This window comes from Rhinopithecus roxellana, chromosome 17 (genome assembly GCF_007565055.1).
Source record: "Rhinopithecus roxellana isolate Shanxi Qingling chromosome 17, ASM756505v1, whole genome shotgun sequence".
NCBI lineage: Eukaryota > Metazoa > Chordata > Mammalia > Primates > Cercopithecidae > Rhinopithecus > Rhinopithecus roxellana.
The window spans coordinates 109830672-109852662 of record NC_044565.1 but is presented as its reverse complement, the minus strand read 5'-3'; the positions used below and the strand labels follow the sequence as shown (position 1 = coordinate 109852662).

General features: G+C 36.4%; 1 protein-coding gene across 4 annotated transcripts in view; it reads right to left on the bottom strand.

Moving 5' to 3' along the window:
• TSGA10 (testis specific 10) overlaps positions 1–21991 on the bottom strand; it is a 149501-nt gene that overhangs the window by 113600 nt on the left and 13910 nt on the right. For 2 of the 4 annotated variants that reach the window (XM_030920567.1, XM_030920565.1), the window contains exons 2-6: positions 21497–21625; positions 11812–12027; positions 4531–4596; positions 3034–3201; positions 2470–2628 (exon numbers count right to left, since the gene is read on the bottom strand). In XM_030920567.1, the coding sequence (XP_030776427.1) occupies positions 2470–2628; positions 3034–3084 (210 nt within the window). In that variant the 5' untranslated portion in view covers positions 3085–3201; positions 4531–4596; positions 11812–12027; positions 21497–21625. The remainder of the gene's footprint in view (positions 1–2469; positions 2629–3033; positions 3202–4530; positions 4597–11811; positions 12028–21496; positions 21626–21991) is intronic. The other 2 variants (XM_030920566.1, XM_030920568.1) reach the window with 2 other exon arrangements.

The window sequence follows — 21991 nt, the reverse complement described above, 5'->3', positions numbered from 1 at the left end:
CAAATATAATGGTCTTTTCTCAGTTCCTATTCTCCTTGATATTTCAGTGATGTCTGTTGCTGTTTACAACATGCTTCTTCTTGAGATTCCTTCCTCCCTTATAACATTGTTCCTCCCTAGCTCTCTGCATCTTTGTCTCTTTCAAAGGTTCTCTTCTGCCTCTTGAATACTGTATCTTAAATTTTCTGCTCCTCTACGTACAGTTTTCTCATTCAGAGACTTCATCCACTCTGAAGGCACGAAGCTCACTGCTAAGCAGATGATTTCCAAAGCTAACTATTTAACTCTTGCCTCTCTCTAATCCAGTCCCACAGTTCTTACAGCCTGATGGCAATTACAACCTGAATGTGCTACCATCATCTTACTCTGTCTAAAAACAAACTCACATCTTTTTCCTCAAACCACCAAAGACTCTCCTATTTCTTATTTTATTACCATATTGCTGAGTCATTCAAGACAGAATTTTAGTCACTGTCATGTAACCCTCCTTCTTCCTAAGATCAAATAATGTCAAATCTTCCTTCACAAGGTCTTTTGCATCTGTCCCTACATTTATTTCCACTGAAACACCCTTGCTTAGTCCCTTAACGCCTTATATGTGCAATACTGTAACAGCCTTCTAAGGAGGAGTCCCTGGTCTCTCCCTCCTCCAATTCTCTCAAAGGAGAAATTGTTACATAAGAAGACGATATAGAAAGATGATGTGAAAAATAAAAATTTGCCATAAGGTTAAAGTTTTTAAATTGTAAAATGCTACTTTGGTCATATTTTGCCTGCCTTAAAAAAAGAAAAGATTAGGCCGGGCGCGGTGGCTCAAGGCTGTAATCCCAGCACTTTGGGAGGCCGAGACGGGCGGATCACGAGGTCAGGAGATCAAGACCATCCTGGCTAACACGGTGAAACCCTGTCTCTACTAAAAATACAAAAAAACTAGCCAGGCGAGGTGGCGGGCGCCTGTGGTCCCAGCTACTCCGGAGGCTGAGGCAGGAGAATGGCGTGAACCCGGGAGGCGGAGCTTGCAGTGAGCTGAGATCCGGCCACTGCACTCCAGCCCAGGCGACAGAGCAAGACTCCGCCTCAAAAAAAAAAAAAAAAAAAAAAAAAAAGATTGTTGCTTATAAAGCAAAATATAAACCCCATATAAGGCCCATTGAACAGCCTGTACCATTTAGTCCAGAAGTCAGCCAACTATATATAACTCACAGGCCACATCTAGCCTGCCTCCTGTAGGTCTGTAAGTGGAGAAATATTTTTGCATTTTTAAATGACTAGGGAAAATATCAAAAGAATATTTTAAAACAAGTAAAAATAATGTGAAATTCAAATTTCAGTATCTATAAAGTTTTATTGTAATACAGTCAAAATTATTCATTTATGTATTGTCCAAAGCTGCTTTCACCCTACAACTATAGAGCTGATTAGTTACAACAGAGACCACATGGCTTGCAAAGCAGAAGATATTTTTTGTCTGGGCCTTACAGAAAAAGTATATTGAGTCCTGCTCTAGTGTTATCTACCTTTCAACTCTTAGCTCTCTGCCTTCTCCACTGACACACATCCTCTATTCTAGTCTTAAACCAATTTATTTATCTGCTGATTTTCCTACCTTTATCCTTTGCCTCATACCATTCCTTTAGTCTGGAATGTTCCTTCTAGTTCCCTTCAGCGTAATAGAAACTCCATTCATTTTTCAGGGCTCACACTTCATAACTTTTAACAAAGATTTCCTTGATCACTATACCTAAAAATGCCCAATTCTTTTGTTTCTAATAATATCTTCTAGACCACTTATAGTAATAAAAGTCAATAAACACAATATACTTTGTCTCCCTAACTAGACTGTAAATTTATAGGAGAACATAGTCAGCATCTTATCATTTTTCCATCCCTTAGAGTAGTGAGCCTAGAACCCTACATATAATAGCTATAATTTGTTAAAAAATTGTGATACTTTTAAAAGAAGTTATATGGGTAATTTATAGGATTTAATACTTATTGGGTAGTTATTTGATTAATAAAAGCTATGCAATTTTAAGCTAGAAAGCAGAGGTAAACTACATACTTCTTTTATTCTCTAAAATTAAGCAAATTACATAAAAGTTCCCAAAGTGATGCGGTAAGGTGTGGCAAGCTCAAGGTGAAAAGGTCAGGATTTGATCTTTTTACCTTGAACTCACAACACCTTATCTTTTAACGGTTTCTCCATATCTTATTCCAAAAAAAGACTATTTTTATGCATGCGTATGATCTTTTTTTGGCTATGGGGATAACATATGTGTGTACTCACATACCTACTATATTGGAAATGTATTACATTTCATTAAGAATATCTTAAAAACATATGTAATCCCCAAATGTTAGATTAATTTGATTTGCAGGTTTAAGCAGTCTCATAGATCTCAAAGAAGAATTACATACCTCTAGAATTCAATGTTATTGCTTACATAATTTGTTTTTTTATAAGTTTACCTGTTCATAAAGAAGGAAGGTCTTGTCTCTCTCAGATGTAAGAACCTTGACATTACCCTGAATTTCTGCCAAATGGCGCTCATATTTTTCCAGCATGCATTTAAGTTCTTCACGATCTCTTGTTGTTGTCTTCAAAAGTTCTACATCACAGTTTGCACCCTGTAATTATGTAAGGAATTTGAAATTCTTCTTTGATATATAGTACTGATAGAAAGGTGCTACTGATGGCAGTGACCAATTTCCATTTAGGAAAACAAGACTACATAATGAAAGGAAATTATAAAAAATAACTTTAAAAAAAAAAACCACGTCTTTTTAGAACAGCTTCGTTCCAAATTATTCCACATTTGTCTGATTACCTCCCAAGTGCTACTTATGCTGAGGATACAGAACCAATATCAGCAGTCTACTATGCCATCAAAGAGACCTCTGTCTCTCAACCCCTTTGATATAGCAATTCACACCAAATCAAAACAAATCATTTCCAAATTAGGTAAAACAAAGAATAAAAGCCAGTGTCTGGGTTAACAAACTTCAAAATATTTATAAGTTTATAAAACCTACCCGGGCAGTTGGTGATGGGCGTCTTGGACTTTTAGACCTACTTCTCATCATCTTTCTCAAATGTTGAGCTTCACTCTTATAGTAATCTCTGTCTGCTTCCAAAGTCTTGACAAAGGAATCAAGTCTAGAAGGAGATTTATTTTGTGCTTTTTCAGTATCTAAAATTATCTTGCCAAGGAGGAAAAAATTAGGCCATTATTTCAAGCTAAACGATAGCATCATTTTCTAAGTGAAATTGAAAACAAACAGGATCCTTAAAAACATTTAATTTGGTATTTTTTTAAATAGAACATTTAAAAAATCATATATCAATAATTTTTAAAAAGCAGTTAGATATCTTTCTTTTCCAGCATTTCTGGGTATGCTACGTTTTAAATGAAAGTATCCTTAAATTTGCTCAATAATTTTGGAGAAAAAATGGTAAAGAAATTTTAGAGAGGCCAGAAATGTCCATAGACCTAGCACACATCCTAGAAATGGCATGGATTTACTTTAGAAAAACATACGCTACTAGGCTGGGCATGGTGGCTCACACCTGTAATCCCAGCACCTTGGGAGGCCGAGGCGGGCAGATCATGAGGTCAGGAGTTTGAGACCAGCCTTAGTAGAGATGGTGAAATCCCATCTCTACTAAAAACACAAAAAAATTAGCCAGGCATGGTGGCGCGCGCCTGTGGTTGCAGCTACTTGGGAGGCTGAGGCAGAAGAATCGCTTGAACCCAGGAGGCAGAAGTTGTGGTGAGCCGAGATTGTGCCATTGCACTCCAGCCTGGGCAACAAAGCAAGACTCCATCTCAAAAAAAAAAAAAAGAAAGAAAAACATATGCTACTATTAAAGCATCTGTTATAGCACCAAAGTTTTGTCCAATATTGTTCAATGAGTGAATACATTAACTGAATGCTGGATATTCCATACTTGTAAGCATTCCCATGAATTTGCACTCACTTCAATATATGTAGAAACACTTCTTTGACAACATTTATTTAACAATACTTTATTGGAAGAAAATTATAAATATACTTTCAGATAGACGGTTTTAAATATTTTAAATAACATTAAAATGTTTTAAACAGAGCAGTTTTCATTTCCCATTGTTAGACACATAAAACATTGCTTGGGATTATGTAACAAAATTTATGGCTTAAAAATATTTATTATTAAGGGGGATAAAAGTTAATGTGTAAACAAACACACTTTATATTTTGAGAATTAGTCAGTCACCATTTTAAATCAATTAACAGATAAGGACATTAACAAAACCAACCAAAAGTTGTTCTTTGCCTCTAGGAAAGAAAGGAGTAGTGATGAAAGAAGCAAAAAAAAGTCACTCTTACAGATAGGGGCTCCCCTGTGTCCCTAGCAGCTGGTGCAGATTTTAGAAGACAAACCTATTTTATTCCTCACAAAACGCATGAGAGCCAAAGATATGACTTTATATAGTTTAGTGACCAAATAAAAACGATTCCTTAACACATATTTATGAAAAATGTACTTACAGATTTAAGCCTTTTTATTGTATCTTCCAATACGATAATATTATTTTGCTGGCAAATGAGTTCGATCTGAAGAAAAAGTAAAGATATATATATGTATTTCTATTAAAGATGTTTAAACTAATTGGAAAAAGAACATCAAAAAAAGGAAGTCACTTAAAAAAAAAACATGAAGACAGTGAATATTTTAAAGAAGAAATAACCTCTGTTTAGCGACCTTCAATGATAAAAGATGATTTACCCAGGATGAAATAACAATTCCCTTCAATTACCTAATGTTCTGTATAAAATGTTAATTGATTATATTTTACCAAATTATTCCCCATAAACTGGAACAAAATATTAGTACTAATTATAATTCTGAAGATAATAGGAAAGCAATAAAAGGATGACTAGAATAAAATAAGTTGACCCAAATTATCCCATTCAGAAAAGATTGCTTTCTCTTCTGAACTCAATTGCTTAGTTCAATTCAACACACAAAATACTTTTTGTATCAATTTATGACAGTTAACATACCCAGTCTTATAAGATAGGAATCTATAGTCATGTATTTAGCATATGACTACACTGTATGTTCCTACAAGACAGTGACTAAGTTTTTATGCAAAGCAGTAAAGCTCTTTGCTAATAGCATATTTGCTTAATGTATTTTGCAATTCATCAACCTTTCCCTCATTATTCTAAACTGCATCCTGATCTTGCCTACTACATTTTAAATTTGAATTCTCTGGAATTACCATACTTCATTTGTTCTTTAGACCAACGTTCTCTTCTATGATTTTTCTGGCAGTCGTATTTTAAGTTTATGAAATATTAAGGGGTGCTATTATTTGGAACATTTTTCTCACAAGTAAAATACTTAGAAATAGAACATAATTACATACAGTTTGGATAACCTTATGTATAGTCTTGAATAGACAATTTTCAATGTTTTAGTGTCTACTACTAAGTAGACACTAAAATGACACAAGTCTACTTTGAATGTGTTAAGATTTCCACATTAAGTATAAAATTCACTCTGCAAGAGTATCTAGTATGACACATTCTCATAAAAAATAAATTTATATGCAGACATCCTACAAATAAACATAACCAATAATACATAAGCTGAAGATTGTGTCTAGGTATAACAAGGTATGATTATGGTAGATGTTATTTTCTTCATTTACTTTTCTATATGGACTAAAATTTGGTATAATAAACCTGCATTAATTTTACAATGATTAAAAAAAATGTTGATTCCACTCTGACAAACAAAATAACTGGCCCAAATGAAAAACTGCTAACCCAGTGTTTTCACTTACTTAACAATTAATGAATGCTTACTACATGCCTGCCATTGTGTTATGTGCTGGGTAAAGTAATGAGTAAAAAAGGCAAAAATCTCTGCCCTCATAGAGCATACATTCTGGCCAAAAAAAGAAAAACAAAAGATAATAGTCAAAATATGTTAGTGATTGCATCTCTCAAAAAATAATACAAGGAGCAATCATGTTCTAGGCACTTGAGTTAAGTAAACAAGAGAGACAAAAATTTCTCCCTTTGTGGATCCTACATTCCAGCTAGAATAGAAAATAAAAAACCTAAAAAATAAATTATATAATATACTAGAAAAAGAAGAGTAGAGTTAAGGATACTGGGAACATTTATGGAGGAACAGGTTGGAATTTTAAATAGGGTGATCAGGAAGTCCTCATTGAAAGGTGACCTTTCACCAAAAACTTCAGAGGAAAGGAAGTCAAACATGTGAAAATCTGGGCAAAACACATTGTAGGCAAAACTTACAGCTCTAACAAAGATCCTAAGGCAAAAGAACGTCTGGTTGGTTCTAAGTGTGGAGACCGGCATGGCTGGAGCCTAGTGAGGGAAGGGGAAAGGAACAGCCAAGTGCTACAGGGAAAAATAAAGCGAGGGAGAAAGACAGGGAGTGTGTGCAGGGAATTGGGGGGTAGGTATTTCAGAGCCCGCTGTGTGGAAGACATTGTGTAAAGTCTTTGTTTGTCCCCCACCCCACCCTTTGTGGGGGACGAACAAAGACTTTACACAATGTCTTCCACACAGCGGGCTCTGAAATACTTTTTAGTGAATCACCTACAGAAGTAACAAGGACAAGGACTATCAGAGATCCAGTCCAATAATATAGCCCCTATGTCAATTAAAAATATAAATTGTAGGAAGAAATAATGGTAAAATTGTAATTCTGCTTCACATTTCAAAGTATCATGTTCAATTATCTAGTAAACACCGTGTTAACACATGAATGATAAACAACTCAAGATGAGAGAATAAACAAAGGCATATAGTTGAGGTGGTTTTAATGTATGTCCACAAATTCTAATACTCCTTCCTTCAATAGCTGGAGCTGAACTTCCCTCCCCTAGAGTGTGGGTTATACTTCGTGACTCACTTTTAAAGATGAGAATATGGAGGAAGTGATGAGATACAACTTTTGAGACTGGGTCATACTAAGCCCTGCAGATCCTCCTTATTATCTCTTGGATTGTTGGCTGAGGGAAAGGGAAAGGTGGAGAGAGAACAAGCTTCCACAAAGAATACATGAAGCAATCCTAGAAAGAGGTCCACCTGGCAAGGAACAGGCCTCCTGCCAATAGCCAAAAGCCATCTGAGTGAGCCATCTTAGAAGGAAATCCTCCAGTAGCAGTCAAGCCATGACTGTGGCAGTCATCTTTTTTTTGTTGTTTTCTGAGATCGAGTCTCGCTTTGTCATCCAGGCTGGAGCACAGTGGTGTGATCTCGGCTTACTGCAACCTCTGCCTCCCAGGATAAAGCAATTCTCTGGCCTCAGCCTCCTGGGTAGCTGGGATTACAGGCGCCCACCACCATGCCCGGCTACTTTTCTGTATTTTTAGTAGAGATGGGGTTTCATCATATTGGCCAGGCTGGTCCTGAACTCCTGACCTGAAGTGATCTGCCTGCCTTGGCCTCCCAAAGTGCTGGAATTACAGGTGTAAACCACCAGCCCTGGCCATCATCTTGATTACAATTTTCTGAGAAACACTGAACCAGAACAACCCAACTAAGCCACTCTTGAATTCCCAACCCAAGAACCTGTGAGGTATCAATATTTGCTGTTTGAAGGCATTAAGATTTCAAAGTAATTTATTACATAGCAACAGCCAATAGTTAATATGAAAATATTTTAATGAAGTAAATCATGGAAGAAGTTACTGTTGATCTTTAAAAATAAGACTAAAAGTAATTAGTTCCTAGTGAATACATTTAATATTATCTCACTTCCAGACAAACTAACAGTAGCTTTAGCTTCAGACTCTACCTCCACATACCCAGAGTATAATCTCAAACACTAGAAACCCAAACATTCTTTCTCAGCAATCAAATTAGAAATCTCGTTTCAAGTGCTACCCCACAAATAGGCAAGGAATCTCTCCCCCATAAATATAAACCTAAAGTGCACATCTAATGTCTTAGGATGATAACAACACACACTGGAGTTCGTATCCCCAGTGTTGGTTTTGCATCTTTCTAATCCCCATTCTACTTGGGGACATTCACTTACTGAGGTTGGTGACTTCCTCATTTCAGGGCATTCTACCAACCCAAAGGCCTATTTCCATTTTGTTCTCTCTATATTATAAAGTTCCTGATGTTTTCCCTGTGTCAGCAACGGTATCTCTACTCTAAGACTGCTGCTTACCTCTTTTTCACCCAATAGCTTTCCAATCCTCAAATACACCCAACATTCCACAATTTAGGGACATCTATTTCCTAGAAATACTGTTTGTCAAGCCAGGCAAAATTTCACCTGTAAAGTTAATACTTACAGTTTTAGGTAAATCTTAGCTCTTATATTTTAGATGTTTTCCATTCCAAAAATTCTTCCTTTTGATAGCAGAGAATTCACCCTGACATAGTACTTACTCTCTCTAGAACATAAACCCTAACCACCCTTTAAAAATGATGACTTCTAAACAGGGCATTCTCATTGTTGGAATTCAGTCAATTTGGTTTCCCGCAGTCTGGGAAGGAGTACAGTTAATTTTCAATTTGAAGACAAAAACAAGGAAGACATAATTACACTCTGCACTTCTGACAATTTTTTTTTTTTTTTTTTTTTGAGACAGAGTCTCATTCTTTTGCCCAGGCTAGAGTATGACGCGATCTTGGCTCACTGCAACCTCTGACTCTCAGGCTCAAGCTATTCTTGTGCCTCAGCCTCCCAAGTAGCTGGGATTACAGGCATATGACACCATGCCTGGCTATTTTTTTGCATTTTAGTAGAGATAGGGTTTCATCATGTTCACCAGGCTGGTCTCGAACTCCTGGCCTCAAGCGATCCACCTGCCTCGGCCTCCCAAAGTGCTGGGATTACAGGCATAAGCCATCATGCCTGGCCCAATTTTGATAATTTTTATAATTAAGACAGATGGAAATCAATTTACCATTAAACTGTGAATGTTCCTTTAAAAAAAGTTACAATACATTCCACCTGAAGTGGCATTAAAAAAATAAGTTAAAAAACTTTTTAAAGTAACAATACAAACAAAAGTGTATTGAAAAATGTTTAGGCCGGCACGGTGGCTCAAGCCTGTAATCCCAGCACTTTGGGAGGCCAAGAAGGGTGGATCACGAGGTCCGGAGATCGAGACCATCCTGGCTAACTCAGTGAAACTAAAAAATACAAAATAACTAGCCGGGCAAGGTGGCGGGCGCCTGTAGTCCCAGCTACTCCGGAGGCTGAGGCAGGAGAATGGCGTAAACCCGGGAGGCGGAGCTTGCAGTGAGCCGAGATCCGGCCACTGCACTCCAGCCTGGGCGACAGCGGGAGACTCCGTCTCAAAAAAAAAAAAAAAAAAAAAAAAAAGTTCGAAATATTCAAGCTACTTTTAACTATACTTCAAATACTTTAACAGCATCCATTTGAAGATAAATAATTCAAAAGTTAAAAACAAATCATTCTTATCTAGTATTTCAAGTAGTTCTAAGGACCTGTTCCAGACAATATGGTTTGAGAAGACTGTATCCTTAAAGTAATAAACTCATGTATTTAAACATTGCACTATTATGACCACATGAGGTGGCTCATGCCTGTAATCCCAGCACTGTGGGAGGCCAAGGTAGGCAGATCACTTCAGGTCAGGAGTTCAAGACAGCCTGGCCAACATGCTGAAACCCTACCTCTACTAAAAATATGAAAATTAGATGGGCATGGTGGTGGGCACCTGTAATCACAGCTACTCAGGAGACTGAGGCAGAAAATCGCTTGAACCCAGGAGGTGGAGGTCGCAGTGAGCCGAGACCGTGCCACTGCACTCCAGCCTGGGTGACAAATGGAAACTCTATCTCAACAACAAAAAAGTTGCATTATTTGACTTTCCACTAATTTAAACTCATCCATTAAGCAGTCTCAATGAGAGGTTACTGCATAAAAATACATACAATCCTAGAGTTCATCAATTGGACTCATATTTAAATTACTGTAACAGTGACTTCAATAATGTTTCACCTGATAATTTATTTAATTGCTTCATTATTTGCTATAGGAGTCCTGTTACATTAAAAGAATGTTTAAGAAATAACACGTAATAACAATTAGCTTTGGGAAATTACTTTGTTTACAGACACAATTTACTAATTTGGTGATTAATAAAATCAAGACAAATAAGCGTGTTCACACGCTATCACTTAAAAATTCAACAGGTTGTTTTTTGAACTTCAAATATGCTCTATCTTGCTTATCAGCCATTAGGCAGCAATGGAGAAGTGAAACTGCCATTTTATAATTACGTTTAATCTCTAGTTTCTAAATTTCACGGCAGAGTACTCAATCAAGAAATAAAATGTTGATCAAAATATCATAAAGCTACAGTAACTAAAACAACGTGGTGGTGGCACAGAAAAAGGCAAATGAATCAATTAAAACAAATAGTCCAGAAACATAAGTCACAGATATCTGAGAATTTAGTATCTGTTAAAATAATAAGTCAAAGCAGTGGAGAAAGGACTAGGCAACCCTACCTCATATTAGAAGAAGAAATCAGCAGTATTAAAAGAAGGAAAACTACTAAGAAGTATTAAAAGAAAACTTTAGAAAGTATATCTCTAGTTCCTGAGGTGAAAAAAAAACCTTCCTGAACAAGAACCAAATGTCAGACACCAGTAAGAAAAAAAAAGATTGGCAAATTTTAAAATTTTAGTTAAAAAAAAAGTTTTAAATTGACTTTTTATTGATACACAATAATGGTACATATTTATGGGGTACATGTGATATTTTAATACATGCATCAATGTGTAATGATCAAATCAGGGTAATGGGGATATCCATCACCTTAACGATTGTTTCTCTGTCCTGGGAATACTCCAAATCTTCTCTTTCAGATATTTTAAAATATGCAATAAATTGTTAAACACAGTCACCCTACTGTGCCATCAAACACTAGAATTTATATCTTCTCTATAACTGTATTTTCGTACCAATTAACCAGCCTCTTTTCATCCTCTCCTCCCCACTATTCTTTTAGCCTCTGGTAACCATCAGTCTACGCTCTGTCTCCATAAGATGGATTTTTTCAGATTCCACATGAGTGAGAACATGCAGTGTTTGTCTTTCTGTGCCTGGCTTATTTCCCTTTACATAATGTCCTCCAGGCTCAGTAATGTTGCTGCAAATGAGAGTTTTATTCTTCTTTATGGCTGAATGACATTCTATTGTGCATACATACTGCATTTTCTTTATCCACTTACCCGTTAATGGACACCTAGATTGATTCCATATCTTGGCTATTGTGAATAGTGCTGCCATAAACATGGAAGTGCAGATACCTCTGTGACATACTGATTCCCTTTCTTTTGGATGTATACCCGGCTGTGTTGTTGCTGGATCACATGGCAGTTCTATTTTTAGTTTGGTAAAAATCATTTTTAAAGTGTATTGAAATCAATTATACGTGTGAAAATAAATGAATATAAATGTATCTATTGGTTTGTAGATATCTCCGCAGAGGAGAGAGGAATTGGGAAGTGGGAGCAACATTTGGTTCACAGAACATTCCTGTTGCTTTGAAATTTTTTACAATGACTACATATTACCTATGAAATGTTTTGAGTAAAATTTGTTAAAAGAAATAAAATGTGAGAAAGAATTTAATCTTAGAACAGACATTGAAATATACTGTCAAATCTAAAAAGCTTCCAAATTATAGAAATGAGAATGCTACTTTTTTCATTGCATTTAAAAATTACATAATGTTTAAAGTAGAATTAAAATCCTGATCAGTGGTAAATCTTGTGGATCAGTGGTACCTTGGCTTCTTCAAGTTCTTTGTTGGCGGAATCCACCACAAAATTTTTCTCTTTTCCTAGTTGCTCTGCTAGTTGGTCAATTTTAATCAATTCTTTACAAAGATGCTCATTGTGGCTGGTTAAATCGTCTACTTGACTGCTTACCACCTCCTTACTATGCAAGAGTTTCCTAACATATTCTTCCAAGCCATGATTTGTCTGTTTGAGATCTTCAATCTGTTATTATTAGAAAAAAAAATCACATTAAAATAATTCCTTAGCTTTTTTCTGGGAAGCAACTATGTGACTGGAATCAGGAAGGGAGCAACTATGTGACTGGCAAAGAAACTTAACTGTATACCTTTTTGTGCCTTCTGAATTTTGTACCATGTGAATGTATTACCCACTTGAAAAAATATATTAAACAAAAATTTTAAATTTTATAGCAATATCTTTCAAGACAATTTATAGTTTATTTTAAAAAGAACTTAATTACTATTTTTAGCCAATCTATTAGAAAAATGGCCAAATATTTATATCTGCAATAAAAAAAACAATAGTTTTGAAATTAATTTTAATACCTTTAAGAGTTCTTTATAATTAAATTTCTAATTATTGTTATTAAAATATGTTAACTCTTTTAGGCCAGGCGTGGTGACTCACGCCTGTAATCCCAGCACTTTGGGAGGCTGAGATGGGCAGATCACCTGAGGTCAGGAGTCTGAGACCAGCCTGGTCAACACGTTGAAATCCCATCTCTCCTAAAAATAAAAAAATCAACCAGGCATGGTGGCAAGTACCTGTAGTCCTGGCTACTTGGGAGGCTGAGGTACAAGAATTGCTTGAACCTGGGAAGCAAAGATTGCAGTGAGCCCAGATCCCACCACTGCACTCCAGCCTGGGTGACAGAGCAAGACTCTATCTTAAACAAACAAACAAACAAACAAAAAATATATATATATATACACATATACATATGTATATTATTAACTTTTTTAAAAAGTCCTTTTAAAAGTACCAGTAACTTACTTGACTAAGCTAAATATCAAATCAATCAAGCATTTGCTGCCTAATGTGGAGGAATACAGCTTTCCTTCCCAGCCCACTATCAAACCATCAACGGATGAAGAAAAGGGCCTTTTCTATCACAAAGGTATCCAAATGCCTTTAAAGGAAGAAAAAAAATTAGACCCATTGAACAATGCTTATGTCAGGAACTATATTAAATTCCAAAGATACAAAGATAGGTTAAGTACCTGTCCTCAGGGAATTTCTTGTTTACTTGAGGAAATACAAATACAATATGTTACGTGCAATAACAAAAATAACTATGAGCTAAAGTCATGGTACAAATTGTTTTCCATAGTACTCGTCTCTCATTGTGTATTTAACAAATATTTATTGAGCACCTATTGTGTCTAAGATACTGTTAGTACCCTGTAAAAGATGCATTAAAAACAAACAAACAAACAAACAAAACACTATAGAAGTTTCAGTCCGTAAGGAGCATCTGAAATTGCTAAATCCCTCACCTCTTATGCCCCGAGGCTGCCCTTTTCAAACAGCTATAGAGGTATCGTCTTCCAAACCATTAAAATCAACAAAGTTGTCTTCAAAAAAACCTTCTAAGTTGTCGCTACATAAAAAATCCTAAAAGTCATGAATTAATTTTAACTAAATATGCCACAATGCCATTTATTGTACCCAGTAAACAGCACACCAAGAGGCATAATTAAAATCATTAGTTTAATCTAGTATCTCCTACTCTCTTCTTCTCTTTTGGCCTTCTCCCATCTACTCGCAAAAATTCTTTGAAAATGCAAATTTGAGGTCATTCCTATAACCTTATGTTGCCTTATGACATTGAGAATAAAATTTTAAAATGCCATTTATGGTCCAACTCGACTTACCTGTCCAACCTAACTTTGCACCACCAGACACACCATAAAAAAAATCTCATTAAATTCATTTAAAAATTCATTTCAGAGGAGTTATTGAAATGTACACACTTGAAGTGTTGTCACAGAACCCTCTTTATAAGAATCCTCAAGTAAAACCCTGCTAAGGCTTCAATTTCAGGCAAATACGTGCCTTTTTTGGATACCTGGTTTGTTCTTACCCTAACAATCATTAATTATTTAACTAATATTTCTATTTGCCTTTGTCTCTAGAAATTCTAAAGCCAAATCTAAAGCCCACCTCTGGCAACATGCACAGAAACTATGCACAATTATTTGTTACTGTCATCCCAGGCTTTCATTGTTTCCTTATTTTACCCTACCCTTATTATTTCAGCTACTTTCTTTTAAAACAAACAAGCTATAGGATGTGAAACAAACAGATAAACTTCAAGTTACATTTTTCATCTTTGTTCGTGGCTTTTCCTATGCCATATTTCTCAGCAACAAAAGCACACTAAAAATGTCTGTTAACTTCCCATTGCACCAGGAGCTGTTAAATGCTTCTCCTTTCCAGTATGTGTGCCCATAAAGCCTCTTATATAAGTTTATTTCAATATTTTTAAGATGCATTAAAATCATTTATTTCCCTGTCCCTTCTACTAAATTCTGAACAACTTAAAAGCCCGTATGTCTCATTTCTATATCAACATATCACTTGTTTCTGCATCGTTTATTACATATCTCACATACAATCCTCAAATTCTTAAGCAAATAAAACAAATTATCAGTAATATAAATGAACACTCCCCTCACTTCTCTCATGAAATTCTACTTTCACTCAATTCCAAGACAAAAAGTACTTTAGAAGAGGCAGTCTAGAGTAATACAAAGGATATGGTCTTTGGACTTTGGCAGAGTTAGGTTTAAATCTTGTTGTTAGTTCTTTACCAGTTATGTAATTGGGGCGTTTACCATATTTTCTTGACCCTAGAAGATGCATCTGACTTCAGAAAAAAAATCAATGGGAGTCTCGAGTCTCTTCTGTTAAATGGACAGAATGCCTACAATTTGTAGAATTGTCATTAGACATTATATAAGAGCTCAAGTAAAATTTCCAGTATTATAGGTACTCAAGTAGTTTTGTTAAAAATTTTTATTTTTAAGTAAGATTCACAGGAAGCAAATGTAGTACGGAGAAGTCTCATACGCCCTTTACTCAGTTACCACTAATAGTTATGTCATAAACAACACAGTACAGTATCATACCCAGATCCACCATGTGCATGGTGTTCTGTATCATTTTTCTCACATGTGCAGATCTCTGTAACTACCACCTCAAGATACAGAACTGTTCCACTACCACAAGACTGTTCTGCTGCTGCCCCTTTATATTCTCCTTCCCTGCCCTCAATTCTTCCCAACCAATGTGTACAATTTTGTCATTTTGAGGATGTTTTATAAGTAAAATCATACAGCATGTGATACTTTGAGATTGCTTTTTTTCACTCAGCACAGCATCCTTTAGATCCATCCAAGTTGTTATTTGAATCAAATAGGTTCATTCCTATTTATTGCTGAATAATATTCCGTGGTACGGAATACCACAGTAACCATTCACCAATTAAGGAAAACTGGTTGTTTCCAGTTTGGGAATATAACAAAGCTGCTATGAACAACTGAGTAGGCTATAGGTTTTGAGTAGATGTAAGTTTTCATTTCTCTGGAATAAATGCCCAGGAGTACAACTGCTGGGTTGTATGGTAAATGTATGTTTAGTCTAACCAAAAACTGCCAAATTATTTTCCAGAGTGGCTGTACCATTTCATATTCTTACCAGGATGGATGAGTGATCCAGTTTCTCCTCATCCTTGGCAGCATTTGGTATTGTCACTATTTTTTATTTTAGTTGCTCTTAGAACTGAATTGTTATTTCATCACGGCCTTAATTTGCATTCCCCTGATGTTTACAGAGGTTGAATACCTTTTTCTAGTATACCACACATCGTTCTGTGAAGTATCTCTTCATGTCTTTTGCTCATTTTCTAATTGAATTGTTTGCTTCTCACTATTAAATTTTAAGAGTTCTTCATTTGATACAATAGATATGAGTCCTTTAGCAAATATGTGGTTTGTAGCTAGTCTTTTCACCATCTTAGCAGGGTCTTCTGCAAAGTAAAAACTCATATATACACATATATAAATTTGAGACAGAATCTCACTTTCACTCAGGCTGGAGTGTACTGGTACAATCTCAGCTCATTGCAACCTGCCTCCTGGGTTCAAGTGATCCTCCCACCTCAGCCTCTCGAGTAGCTGAGGACTACAGGCATGTACCACTATGCCTAGCTAATTTTGTAATTTTTAGTAGAGATGGGGTTTTGCCATATTGGCCAGGCTGGTCTTGAACTCCTGGCCTCAAGTGATCCATGCACCTGCCAAAGTGCAGGGATTATCGCCATGAGCCACCACACCCAGTCAAAAACTTCAATTTTGATTAAGTCCATATTACCAATTTTTCCTTTTATGAATCATGCTTTTGGTATCATATCTAAGAACTTTCCACCCAAGCCTAACTTCCCGCAAATTTTCTCCTACGTTACCTCCTAAAAGTCTCATAGTTTTATGTTTTACATTTACATCTATGGTCCATTTAGTTAATTTTTTATAAAGTATGAGGTTTAAGTGTAGGGTAACTGTTTTCTCTATATCTAAATGCTGTGACACCACTTGTTGAAAAGACTATCTTCCACAGAACTGCATCTGCATCTCTGTCAAAAAATCATATGGCTGTACTTGTATAGGACTAACTCTAGATTCTCTGTTCTGTACCATTTATGTATGTATCTATCCCTCACCAATATCACAGTCTTGATTATTGTAGTTATAAGTGTTGAAATAATGGAGACTTTTGTTTTTGCTGCCTTCCTGTGGATTACCTCAACATTTTTTAGAATTCTACATTGATTTATTTATAGTGTTTCTGAGTGTAACTCTTGTTTGATCTTTTTCTACTGGTTGTTCTAAGCATTACATTATATATACAGAACTTATCATAGCCTACATTTTAACAGTTCAAGTGAAAGTACAGAAACCTTACCTCCTGTTAGGTCCCTTTACCTTCCCCTATGAATAAAACAATTGTCTTAAATATTTCCTCTACATGCATTTAGAACCACATTCGACAGTTAAATATAATTTTGTAAACTTAAAAAAAAATTGGCTCAGAGTAATGGCTCACATCTGTAATCCCAGGACTTTGGGAGACTGAGGCAGGAGCATCACTTGAGAATCGGAGTTCGAGATCAGCCTTGGCAACATGGCGAAACCCCATCTCTACCAAAAAATAAATAAATAAATACAAAAATCAGCCAGGCACGGTGGTGCATGCCTGCAGTCCCAGCTACTTGAAAGGCTGAGGTAGGAGGATTGCTTGAGCCCAGGACGCCAAGCCTGCAGTAAGCAGAGATCATGCCACTGCATTACAGCCTGGATGACAGAGCAAGCAAGACCCTTTCTCAAAAAGAAAAAAAGAAAAAGAAAAAAAAAAAAAAAAGAAATTCTATTTCATTTACCTGTATTTTTTGCTCTATATATTGTTCTTCCTACTGCTCCAAGATTACTTTTTATCACTTCCTTTCTGGTTAGAGAAATTCTTTTAGCTATTCTTTTAGTGTAGCTCTGCTGGTAACAAATTATCTTAATTTTCCTTTATCTGAGAATGTCTTTAGTTTCCCTCAATCTTCAAAGATACTTTCTCTGGATATAAAATTCTGGGTTGACAGGTTTGCTTTTTTCTAGTATTTGAAATATGCTGCGCCGCTTCCTTCTTACCTCCAATCTTTCAGATGAAAAATATCTTCTTGTGACTTGAATTGGTGTTCTTCCATAGATAATGCATGGTTTCTCTCTGGTTACTTTCAGGATTTTATTTAGTGTCTTGGCATGGATTTCTTTGGGTGACTCCTGTTAGGTATTCAGTCACCTTCTTTCATCTGTTTTATGTCTTTGTGCCAAATTTGTGGGAAATTCAGCCATTATCTCTTCAAATATTTTTTAGCACCACTTTCTCTCACTTTTTTGTCAAGCATAGTTATACCTGTCTCTGAAACTCTATTCAAATTTTTGTCAATCTACTTTCTCTCTGATGTTTACATTAGGTAATTATTATTCTAGTCTCATGTTCACTGATTCATTCCTTTCCTCCGTTCTATTGAGAACATTGAGTTTTTATTTTCAGTTACTCTATTTTTAAAGCTTGTTTTATTGTCACAAAATATATATACATAATTTTCATTTTAACAATTTTTAAGTATATAATTCAGTGGCATTAAGTATATTCACAACATTGTGCAACCATTACCACTATCGTATTTCCAGAATTTTTTTATTCCCCTCCCCCAAAAAACTCTGTACCCATTAAACAACAATTCTATCTCCATGATTTGCCTATTCTAGGTAGAGGTGGAATCAGGCATTATTTGTCTTCCTATACTGTACTTCCTATACTGTACTTAGTATAATGTTTTTGAGGTTCATTCATTTTGCAGCATGTATCAGAATGTCATTCCTTTTTGAAGCTGAGTAATATTCTATTGTAAGCACATACCATATTTTGTTTATCCATTCATTTGTTGACATTTGGGTTTTTTCTACCTCTTGGCTATCGTGAATAATGTTGCTATGAGCATTTGTATGTAAGTATCTACTGGAGTCCATGTTTTCAGCTCTTTAGGGTATATGCCTAGGAGTGGAATAGCTGGATCATATGGTTAGTCTGTCTTTAAAATTTTGAGAAACCATCAAATGATTTTCACCATGGCGGCACCATTTTACATTCCTATCAGCAATGTAAGTGCTCCAATTTCTTCACATCCTCACCAACACTTGTTATTTTCCATCATAACAACTATCCTAATGGGTATGAAGTGGTATCTCATGGTTTTGATTTGCATTTCTTTAATGGTTGATGATGTTAATCATCTTTTTCATGTATTTATTGACATTTGTATATCTTCTTTGGAGAAATATCTGTTCAAGTCCTTTGCCCATTTTTGAATTAGATTTTTTTGGGGGAAAAGAGGTTAATTGTAGGAGTCCTTTGTATATTCTAGATACCAAGCCCTTTCCAGATATGTAACTTGGAAATATTTTCTCTCATGTAGTTAATAGACTAAATTTTTGGAGTAGATTTAGGTTTACAAAAAATTGATTAGGAAGTACAAAGAGTTCCTACATACTCCTCCCTCTCTCCCTCAACACATAGTCTCCTCTATTATTTACATTTTGTATTAATGTGGTATATTTCTCACAATTGATGAAATAATACTGTTACATCATCATTAATATTATTATTATTATCATCATCATTTTGAGACAGAGTCTTGCTCTGTCGCCCAGGCTGGGGTGCAGTGGCGCGATCTCGGCTCACTGCAAGCTCCGCCTCCGGGGTTCACGCCATTCTCCTGCCTCAGCCTCCTGAACAGCTGGGACTACAGGTGCCTGGCACCACGCCTGGATAATTTTTTCTATTTTTAGTAGAGACAGGGTTTCACTGTGTTAGCCAGGATGGTCTCGATCTTCTGACCTCATGATCTGCCTGCTTCAGCCTCCCGAAGTGCTGGGATTACAGGCGTGAGCCACCGCGCCCAGCCTACTGTTACATTATTAATAGCTAATGTCAATAGTTTACCTTAGGGTTCACTCTTGGTGTTATTCATTCTGTGAGTTTTGACACACATGGGATGACATGTATCCACTATTAGTATATCATACAGAATAGTTTCACTGCCCTAAAAATCCTGTGCTCCACCTATTCATCCCCTCTCCCTCCAATTCCTGGTAACTGCTGCTCTTTTTATGGTTTCTATAATTTTATCATCTCCATGTAGTTGGAATCATACATTTCGTAGCCTTTTCAGGTTTGCAACAGGCTTTCAAGGTTCGCTCCATGTCTTTTCATGGCTACATAGCTCATTTTTAAAATACACTGAATACTATTCCATTGTATAGGCATACAACAGTTTGCTTATCCACTCACCTATGGAAAGACATCTTGGTTGCTTCCAAGTTTTTGGCAATTACAATAAAGCTGCTATAAACATTCATATGCTGACTTTTGTGTGGACCAGTTACTTTATTTTTTAGTTCCAAAATTTCCATTTGGTTCTTCTTATCTTTTTTTCCTGAGACAACTTTTCTTCATTTGTTTCCAGCATGTTCATAATTGCTTGCTGAAGCATTTACATGACTGCTTTAAAGTCCTTGCCAGATAATTGTAACATCCATTCTATTTCAGTGTTGGCTTCTCTTGTCTTCTCTCAAATCTTCCTGATTCTTTGGATTACAATGCCTTTTTCTAAAATTGAGAGCCAGCATTATAAGACTCTGGATCTTATGTTTTAGTAGGCCTCCTGTGACACTGCTCCCACTAAAAAGGAGGGACATTGCCTTATTTATGCCAGGTCAAAGCAGAAGTCCAGTTCCTCCACCTGGCATCTGTTGATACCTGGAAAGGGTGGTGTTCCTAGATACTGCTAGGCAAGAATGGGAGTTCAGGCTCCCCACTAAGCCTCTGCCATTACACCAGCCTGGGAGGAATCCCAGAGGTGCCTCATTACTGTTCCCCTCGTGTCCCCCACTGACACCAGGGGTGGATGGCCTTTACTGCTGATAGGTGGTGAAAGTTCAGGTCTCCTCTGATACCACAGCAAGGAGGAGTGCCTCTTACTATAAAATTGGGAGTAGATGCCTTGGCTCCTCATGTTGTCTCTGCTGACATCACGGGGCTCAGGGCCCCCTTATTCCCTGGTGAGGATAAAAGTCCTAGTTTCCCACTTAGCCTTCTCTGATATCACCCTGGTGTGGGAGGAGTGGGGAGAGAAAGAAAGGGGGTGAGGCACAAGTTGGGCTCCTTGTTATAGTCTGGCAACCGTGGAAAGTGTAGGCTCTTTACTTGGCCTGAGCCGGCAGGAATGGGGCTGTAGTTTTTTCTGTGGTATTTGCTTGGAGTGGATAGTTATTGTCTTAAAAGTTGTCTGCCTTGATAGACTGCTCCTTTCCTGGTCCTTTGCCTAGGAAGGAATGGCTTTTCTTGGGTCTTTCTTTTGTGCCCATTGTTATTTCCAGTTGCCAGTTTTTCTAGCAGCCTGTCTGGGACATATGGAGAAAAAGAAACCCAGGAACTAACACGTTGTTTTTTGTGTCTTGAGAGCCTTAGCCAATGTTCCTTCTTCTCTCCACCTGTCAAAGTTTTAAATTGTTTTATACATAGTGTTCAGAGTTTTTAGCTGTACTTAGCAGGAGGAATAAGAAAAATTAAGTCTACTCTATCTTCCTGGAAAAAGAAATCTCTTTTAATAGCCTTTATTAATAGCTATACTACATGTCAGGCATCAGGAGAACAGGAACAATACTGAACTTGGGGTTCAGAGAATTGAGTTCAAATCCCAGCTAACATAGGATTTTGGAGAAATCCTAGTTCCGTCACGTGTTACTCAAGTGTCATAATTATTTAACCTCTTAGAACTTCAGTTTCCACATCTGTAAATGGAATGGCATCACTTTTTCACAAGTTGGGGATCATTAAGTAAAAACTATGTACCTGGCACAACACCTGACATGTAGTTTGCACTCATTGACTCTGACTTCATGTTTATCAAAATGGTTAAGATAAAAATTGAATGATTTTAGACCCATAACATTTAAATGAGCTCTGAATTGGTAGTTATTTATTCTCTATCTTCTTGTTTCAAAATAGGCTCCCACCCCAAATTAACTCAGGAAAATATGTTGTAACTAAACGCAACCTGTAATTTCAGTGTTGAGATGAATCTGTCTTGGTTTCTCACTTCTCGTTCTAGCTGGAGAGTATTCTGGTAGTTTTCAGCTTCAGAAACTGGAGCCCCTAGACCAAAATCATGTTCTTTGGTGGTAACCTAGTACAAAGAATGGGAAATAATACAGAGGCATTCAGTTTAAAACAGCTCTGTGATTTCTCACATCAATACATTTTGAAAATTGATAATATTCTGAGATTTTTCTTAACCATTTCCCACCAGCTAAGAGGATTTCATCAAACTTTACCTTCTTAAAATTTATAAAACTTTTTCTGTGTGTTGTCCAAACGGTATGAACATGCTTTTCAAAGACTTTCTACACTATCCTTTTGGCAATCATGGTTCTACAGAAATATGGGATCAGGAGCAAATTAAGTAGTCTACCTTCAGGCTTGTGTTGTCCAAAACAGCTGTTAGCTAGCTACATTTGCTGTTGCTACTCTATACAAGCAAAAAGATTTGCAA